The 9278-nt window shown below is 40.7% G+C and overlaps 1 protein-coding gene across 1 annotated transcript; it reads right to left on the bottom strand.

Moving 5' to 3' along the window:
- Window positions 1-456: 456 nt before the first annotated feature.
- On the bottom strand, window positions 457-8016 carry LOC142336662 (uncharacterized). Its single transcript, XM_075385572.1, has 3 exons — window positions 3555-8016; window positions 1101-1256; window positions 457-518 (listed from the first exon to the last, which is right to left on the bottom strand). Exons 1-3 carry the CDS (start codon window positions 8014-8016, stop codon window positions 457-459), a joined length of 4680 nt encoding a protein of 1559 aa, XP_075241687.1.
- Window positions 8017-9278: the final 1262 nt, after the last annotated feature.

The following is a 9278-nucleotide window of genomic DNA, read 5'->3' as shown; positions in this document are numbered from 1 at the left end:
ATGTCGACTAACGCCAACTAAGGCGCGAAACAACGTTAAGGAGTTCACAACTGATGATAATTAATGCCGTTTTACTCGAATTATATTACCGCACAAAAATTAGATATAATTAACGAATGCGATTATGCAATTTCAATAGACCGAATGAAATTTAAATTCTTGCAGATAACGCAGCAGAAAAATTTGAAGTAGCAGAAGCTATGAACTTTCATGACGATGCACAACAAGAACAATAACAAGCTCAATACTTACAATTACAAAAACAAAACACCGTCTACTTTAACCAGTTATTTATGAACAGTGAAGAACTTATTCTCGGTTGTCTTGAGCGTGACTAGATTAACAGAATTTAATGGAAAATCTCCCTCATTGGAACCTTCGTACACTCCTATTATGTATTAAAAGAAATAAAAATTCCATGGACAGTATTTATATTTTTTACAATGTCTCTTGAGTCTATTTTGTTGGCTTTTTAACGCATATAGTTTCAAAGTCTTTAGAATCCATATTCGTACTGCCTAAAATAATGACATCCGGATTCATTGAACTGTTCTCAAAACAGCTTTAAAGTTATACAAACGGACTCAGTCAATTTTAAACTCCCACATCCAAAGAAACCAAAACGGAGTTACTCCTCTAAAAGTGCTCACTCACATTTCAGACAAAAAATCTAATTTAAAACAAAAACAGTTTGAGGATTTCTATTTAAAAAATCTCTCAAAAGTATCTCTAATTTTAAACAAAGAGCATCAACTCTACCTACAGCAATCTACGATTGTTATGAATTTCCTATAAACACACACACACACATTCTACACCAGAATTTATGTTTCAACACTTCGCAATTTTTAATCCTTACAAAGAAATACAATAAAAAATCATATTACAATCGTAGGACACTTTCGAGAATGGTTCCGATTATCAGGAAAATCCTTGGGACAATTTGCTAAATTTTCAAACTACTCGAAATTGAATTTTTTGTTCCAGTTGCGCCCCAGATTTGAACCACTCAGCAGGTACTCTCCAACTCATTGGCTCTACTCATGTGGAAGTCAACCAAATCCTCCCCTCGCCGTTGTATCCCCTAAAACTAGACCCACCAGTGTTAGAGGCACCATGCGAGATGCAAACAATGGCACTCATTACAATAAGACAAGCCCCACCACTGTCGCAGTCTATTACGGTGATTGGCAGAGAACTCTTGGCTAAATTGGAACGTCCAAATCCAGAGACAACTGTCCCCAACTTGGCTTTCTCTGGAAAAGTACAATTGCCATAGCTTCCGTCACAACCATTGCTCAAAACAGCCCCACTGTTATCTAAAGCTCCACAAGCAAAGCACCAAGACCACTATCTAGTTACATCTGCCCAATTGTACCTAAGCCACAGGTGCAGAACCCTCTTCGTGTGCCAGGCCAACGTCAACGAGTAGCTGTGCATGCATAGATCATTCGCTCGAAGACAACGCTCTGTGTTGAAAGAAAGCTTGTCGGCTCAGATTTCCTCCAGTCAGGGCGCCACAGTCACAGTCATCCACCCCCATTACAAACAGAGGCAATGTCCTGCCCACAAACCTACGTACAACATAACTCGAGGCTCTTAGTCCTCATGAAACCAGTTGTCACATTGAGCGCCTTAAGTATACTCAGGAAATCATTTTGCTTATTTGAATTAATAATGATGATACAAGCGTTTAAGATAAATAAATCAGTTCTCAGTTTTTTAGTTTTTTTGTGTGTTGAAGTTCGACTGCTTTTCTTTGCTTCCTTTTGTTTTGTCAGTTCTTCTCTTAACCATTGAAGGTCTGTTTCGGGCAAAGATCCATAATAGTGCATAGATGTTCTCTAATTAATTGGGCATCAATGATGTATTGATGACATAGCCGGCCCCATTTGCAGGATTGCAAAGAATAGTAAAGTAAGTCCATAAAATTAAAGACAATTCTTGGTTGAAAATGCAAACTTGGTGACCCATTAACAAAGAAACAAGTTTCGAGATAAACGAATAACTGACGTTACGCAAGAAAATCAACTTACGGATTTCAATGAACGTTTTTGCGAAGATAAACGAAGTACGTGAGAATAAGCGGTTAAAAAGCGTAATAAACCGATAAACGCAAAAAATAAAGTAAACATTTCGCAAAAACTGCGGTTCCGCAGAAAATTTAATGAGGAGGTCAAAATATAGATGTCCGAACGCTCTGAGGGGAGTAACAGGTTACTACGGTGTAGCAATTTTTCTACCCGCGCAGAAAAAGCAGAATTTTAGTACAAATTGTTATGGAAAAATTGTTCTTTTCCTAATACCAGAACTTACAAAGAGGCGAACCTTGTAAATTAGTTTTTGAATCAATGATAAAAATTAGTCAGCTAGAACTTTGCTTAATTTAACAACAGGGCGAATTTTTTCCCCAAGTGCTGTTTTTAGTTTAACGAATCTGACAATTTGGTCCGAACTAGGATATACTTCAATGACTTTGGCCAGTGGCCAAAGACCTCGAGGCGTGAAATCCTCTAAAACCCAAACTAGATCGCCTACTTGTAAATTCGGACAACCTTTAGTCCATTTCGAACGTTTCTGCTGGTTTGGGATATATTCTCTAAGAAATCTGTTCCAGAAGTGTTCGGCCAAGTGTTGTGAAGTTCTCCAAGACTTTGAGATTGTAATCTTTCTCTCGGAAAAAACACCAGGTGGAAAATTAACAGTGGGTCTGCCCAAAAGAAAATGGTTTGGTGTTAGGGGAAGTGGATCATTAATGTCACTCGAAGTGTATGTGAGGGGACGAGAGTTCATGTTAGATTCTATTTCGCAAGTGAAGGTAGACAACGTTTCATGTGTTAGTGTTCTCGATCCAATGACCTTGTACAAAGACAATTTGAACACCTGAATTAACCTTTCCCAACTGCCACCAAAATGTGGTGCAAGGGGAGGATTAAACTTCCATTCAATTTCAATATCAAGAATATGGAGTTTTGAGGCAAATTCCTTTGATGCTCTGAGTGCTTCGATACCTTTCTTTAGTTCCGAACAAGAGCTGACAAAAGATTTCCCGTTGTCGGAGAGAAATTTTTTTGGCTTTCCGCGGCGACTAATGAATCTGCGGATGCAATTCATTGTGGAGTCTGTAGACAGGTTTTCTGCTATCTCCAAGTGGACTGCTCTTACCACCAAGCAGGTGAACAGAAGTACGTAGCGTGTAGCGTGTCTGCCGCATTGAGATACGGGGAAAGGACCTATGAAGTCGAGTCCTGTCGTCGCAAAGACAAAGTGGTGCTCACTTGGTAACCGCTCGCATGGTAGATCAGACATTTGAGGTTGCTGGATTTCCTGTATCATTCGCCGACAAGGAATACATTGGCGGACTGTCTGCCTAACGACAGCTCGGCATTTCAAAATCCAATAGTATTGCATAAGGAGGCAGCGCGTTTGTTCAACTCCTGAGTGAGTGTTAGTAAGGTGAAAATTTTTGATGAGCAGCTTCACAATTGGGTTTAGACCATCCAGAATGATTGGGTGTCGGGCAGTCTCCAAAACCGTTGCCTTGGACAACCGACCTTTGGCGCGGAGCTGATCATTATTGTCAACATACGGACAAAGGTCTTTCAAACGACTTGATGCTGAAATTTCCTTTCCCTTACGTAGAGCAGATATTTCGTCTGCAAAATTTTCAATCTGCGATACCTGGATCAGATACCTGTACGCAAAGGTATGATGAGAGAGAGCCAAATGTTTGCTTCGCTTCTTGCAAAGGTCACGGAAAAAGAAGCAGTACGCAGTCACTCTTATCAACCGATTCCAGTTGCTAAAACGTGTAATATCTATTACACACCCTTCAGTTGACGGTTTAGGGGCTTCCAGTGGCTGTATTGAGAATACCAGTGGGTTATGCTTCAAGAGATCTTGACAAGGCCACTCTTTTTCTTCGGAGCGCAGAAATGATGGTCCACTCAACCAACGAGAAGTTGAATTCATCTGTCGAACCTCATAGCCTCTTGAGCCGTCATCAGCGGGATTATCAGAAGAAGCGATGTAGCGCCAATTGAGAGATGAAGAGACGTCGAGAATCTTTGCTAGTCTATTGGCAACGAAAATTCGATGCCGCATTTCTGGAGTTCTCAACCAATGGAGTACAGTTGTACTATCGGACCAGAAAAAATAATTTCCGATTTCCAAATCTTGCTGTTCTTTGATAAACTGAGCTAATTGCGCGCCATACACTGCCGCTTGCAACTCCAGGTTTGGAATAGTCATCCTCTTGATCGGAGCTACTCTGGCTTTGCCCATCATGAACACTACATCAACTGTTTTATCAACGTACTCAATTCTTAGATAAGACACTGCTGATAGAGCATACTCTGAAGCGTCTGTGAAAGTGTGAAGAGCTGTTGACTGAATTTTCGTGTTTCTACGGAAGAGAGCACGTGGAATGCTGATATTCTGATAAGTTGGAAGTTCATTTTTGAATTGGAGAAAGTCTGGGAACTGCTGAACGTCTAGAGGTGCGTCCCATTGTGGACCTTTATTCCAAATCGCTTGCAAAATTTTCCTCACTCTGATTGTTAAAGGGGCTATAACGCCAAGGGGATCAAAAATTGAAGCAACGAACTTCAAAAGTTTCCTCTGTGTTGTGAATTGATCATTGGGGAACCTTTTGAAAAGCCTTTTGTCAATGATGTACTCGTCCGTGCTCGCATTCCACGGTAAACCCAAAACTTTTTGAGGTTGAGGTGATGGTAGATCAGGCTTCAAAAGATTTTCGTTTGCGACGTTTTTCAAGAACTCGTCTGAATTAGAGTTCCATTTTGTGAGGTTGAAACCACCAAGTGAAAGACACTCTTTGGTGTTGTTCATAACGTTTACAGCACTTTCAACGTCTGCTGTCGAGATATATAGGTCATCCATGTAAACATTACGCTCAATGACGTGCAAAACTTGAGGAAATTTGTCCTGATTGTCACGTGCTGAACGACGAAGAGCGTAGGACGCTATGCATGGGGAAGATGTTGCGCCGAAGATATGACGTGTGTATTGATACTCTTCGATTTTGCCATTGTGATTCCAGAGAAACCGAAGAAACGCACGATCAGAGGGAGCAACTTTAATTTGCATAAACATTTGCTCAATGTCTGCTGAAATTGCCACTTGTTGCTCGCGGAATCTTAATATGACTCCCACAAGATTACTCAACAAATCGGGTCCCTTCAAAAGGTTTGAATTCAAGGATTGACCTTGAAAAACACTGGATGCATTGGTGACTCTCCTGATTTTTCCGGGTTTGTTTTCATTTGAAACGGGATGATGAGGAAGATAAGAACATGCTGTTTCTTTGTCTGTAGCTGGATCAACTTTGACAACATAACCATTTTGAAGATCTTTCTGGAGCGTCTCCTCGTACTTACTTTGTAGATCTGGTTTTGTTGAGAGCTTTTTGTTTAATTGCTTTAACTGTTTTTCTGCTAGCCATCTGTTGTTTGGTAACTTGGCGTTTTCCTTCCAAAGAAGGCCTATTTCGTAGTGACCATCAGAAAAGTTTGTAGTCGACTCAAGGATTTGCAGAGCTTTTTCATCATTTTTAGACATAGCCCTTTTTGATGAAGCTATACCGTAGTTCTCAATTTTCATCCACTGTTGTACTTTTGTGAAAAGTTCATTGTCTAGATGAGGATGAGAGTTGATTTGTGTTTTGAACACTGGATTCTGTTCGTCTGCTGTGACGCTAGTTTTACCTGCACATGTCCATCCTAGAGGAGTTTCTACAGCCCAGGGCGTGTTTTTTGGGCCTTTAATCACCTTACTGTAATGGATCAGTTCCAGATTGTCGATGCCGATGATTATTGAGACTTTATTTTCATCAACATTAGGGAACGAAATGTGATTGAGATGTTCAAATTTCTTGCAAAGCTTGTTCAGCTCATTAGTGTTTACAGGGTTCATATTCAAATCGGGTACTGCCAAGACTTCGTTTACAAGGATTGGTGTCTTATTAGACCGATAAGGTTTAATTTTTAAAGACACTGGAGAACAATCTATTTCTTTTGTTGTGTGGTAGCCACTAATAGGCATCTTGCCAAAAGTGTTCATATCAATACCTAGAATCAGAGCTGCAGATTGGAGGAGGAGGCTCTGGCAACTTCCGTTATCGAGATAAGCATATGTCTCAAACGTTTTCTCCCCGTTAGACAGTTGAACTGGTACGAAAGCAACTTGACCTGTGCCATGCAGTTGAACCGATTTAACTGTTGAAGAGGGTCGGATTGCGTGATTTTTTGCAATGAAGCTTTCATGGAGCATTGTGTGGTGCTTTTTGCCGCAGTCTGCAGAGCGACAAACGTTTTTTGATGTGCATTGTTGTACATGGTGACTACCAAAACAGTTGAAACATAGTTTCAATTTTTTCACGTGTTCTCTTCTATCGAGTGGAGACAGATCTTGGAAATGAGAACATTTGTATAAATACTGACAGCTACCGTTGTTTGGACAAACGACACCTTTCGCAGAGCTTGGTTGAAAGCTATTTGACGGGTTTGTGCGTTGATCCTGGTGTGATCTGTTGGGCGGACGATTGAATTGGTTTTGCTGATTCGATTGCTTCCAAAGGATGTTTGAGGCCTTTGAATGAGTGCTTGGAGGTTGAGCTGATGCACAAGAGGTGGGTAAATCTCTGCAAGCCTTTGCATAGATCAGAAGCCACTCCAAAAGCTCTTTCAGAGATGGTTGAAGTAAACTTCTTTCCAAAACGTGCTTATTCCATTCCAAGCGGACTGGTGTTGGAAGCTTGTTTAAGGCTTGATTGACATTTGTAGTGGAATGTATGTCATGGTTGAATCCAAGTTGCTGAAATGTGTCCACAAGGGTTAAAAGGAAAGCAGAGAACTGCGTATAACTGTCTGGGATTGTCAGGTTAGGGGGTCTAAAATGTGACAGTTTTTCGAGGAAGGCATTGACAATCCTGTTCGGATTACCAAAATGTTCTTCCAGACGTGCTAAAGCGGGTGCGTACAGACTGCCATTGCAGCCATAGCCGTCAACCAGTGCTTTTGCTTCTCCAATCAGGAGCGATTGCAGATGAATCATTTTTTCTGCATGGGACATTGGAGAACGATCAATTGTTGCTTGAAACACACTGAACCACTTTAACCAATTTAATGGATCTCCATCAAACTTTGTTGCCTGTAACTTCGGAACCGATTTCTGAAAACAAGAAGACATTGAGGTAGGAGTCTGAGGCACAATACCAACTGTTGGAAGTGTAAAGGATGGTTGCGAAGTTCGGATTGGCGGATTTAAAGAAGAAGTTTGGGCTGCCTGATGAGAAACATGGAATGAGGGAAATGCGCCGTCGATTTTTGCGGAAGTGGAATTGAAGCCACCAGAGGTAACTCCAGACAAGGCATTGTTGATGGTGCTGGTGCCTGATACGTCAGCAGATGTGGTGGTGAGTTGTTGCGACCAATTTGCCGGCGGCAAAATTGTGTTTGAATCTCCCATTAAGCTACTGGGTGCAGCATTGTTAAGGAAGGATTCACTGTGAGAACTGTATTCAGCGGGTGCTGAGAAAATGTTGGTCGTTAGGGATGCCTCAGTATGAGCTGGATAACTGCTGTTGTCAAAGTTCACCCTCGGGATGTTATTTGTTTGGTTGCTTTGTGTTGCGGACACAAGTTCCTTTTTGTATTTTCGGTATGCGGAAGTAATCTTCCGTATCTTAAATTTGAGTTTGCTCAAATGAGAGCATAGAGTTTCTGCATCAGATGATGGTGCTTTGTTTAAAAGTTCTTGAACTGTAAGTTCGTACTTCTCCTGAAGTTTCTTGATTTCAAGGAGAGTTTCCTCGACTGTTTCTGAGTCCTCGCCGCAGTCGATGCCGGATGTAATAAATTCGATGCACGACTCGATTTCACTTTCGTACATCAACTTTAAGTTGGTCAGACGTTTAAAATGGGGATCTTCAGAGACCTGCTCGTGACTTTCGGTGTTGTCGTCTGAGTATTGTGTCTGCGAATTTGAGGAGATCATTGTTTGGTTGTTACTTCCTGTGGATTTTCCAGTTCTAGTAAAAACCATTGAATTTCACCGGTCTAACAAAGACAGCTTCTTTCTTCGAAGCGCTACGAAATTTTTTCAGCAAGTCTGTTAGAACCTGCAAAACCTACCTGGTAAACCGTAAACCTACCTGAATACCTAAAAACCTACTAGATACCTACCTGAAACCTAACCAGAGACCAAATTGAAAACTACCTGAAAAAAAAACTAGCTGAATACCTAAAATCTACCAAATACCCACCTGGACCTACCTGCAACCTAACTGAAACCTACTCAATAACCTACCGGATACCACTGAAACCTACCTTATACCACCAGAGGAACCTACCTGAAAACCTAACCGATTACTTTAAAAAACCCTACCTGGATATGCCTACCTGGAACCTACCTGCAACCTACCTGATATGTATTCAGTAACCTACCAGATACCACTTAAACCTACCTGATAACACCAGAGAAAGCTACCTGAACAACCGAAACCTACCTGAATACCCTACCAATGCCGACTCTACATAGCATTTGGAAAAAATATATAGTTCAGAATAAGGTCGTTGTTTTTCCGGACATAAAAACAAAGAGAATGCTGTTGAAACATGTTTGGTGCGGTCGTGTGTGTTACGCTCGTTTCGTAAAATTGGGAACGGATATTAAAGCGCTCGGTAGGAATTACCGGAAAATGCAAGAAGGTAAAACTGTTGAAACATCGAATTTTTGTCAGTAATTTTTTTGGTCATATCCGGAAAAAATTCTCAGGTCGCAAGAAAGGGGGTGAATAATCAAACGGGCGAAAAAAATAACAGGGAAAGATAAATAATAATGAAATAAGAAAGCCCAGTTAAATATATGAAGCTCGTCTCGTGATGGAATGGGTGTTCTCCCGGGTGTTGGATGGGATGGGTTTTTTCTAAAATTTCCTTCTCTACCCTTTTTACGAGAAAAAAATTCTTCGAGAAGGAAATTTTAGCTCCTTTGTCTTTTTCGTTGGGCGTCAGAATGTCACATTGACCGCCTTAAGTATACTCAGGAAATCATTTTGCTTATTTGAATTAATAATGATGATACAAGCGTTTAAGATAAATAAATCAGTTCTCAGTTTTTTAGTTTTTTTGTGTGTTGAAGTTCGACTGCTTTTCTTTGCTTCCTTTTGTTTTGTCACTTCTTCTCTTAACCATTGAAGGTCTGTTTCGGGCAAAGATCCATAATAGTGCATAGATGTTCTCTAATTAATTGGGCAT

The sequence above is a fragment of the Convolutriloba macropyga genome, chromosome 3 (genome assembly GCF_964194025.1).
Source record: "Convolutriloba macropyga chromosome 3, txConMacr16.3, whole genome shotgun sequence".
Lineage (NCBI taxonomy): Eukaryota > Metazoa > Xenacoelomorpha > Acoela > Convolutidae > Convolutriloba > Convolutriloba macropyga.
This window is presented reverse-complemented; position numbering and strand designations above follow the sequence as displayed.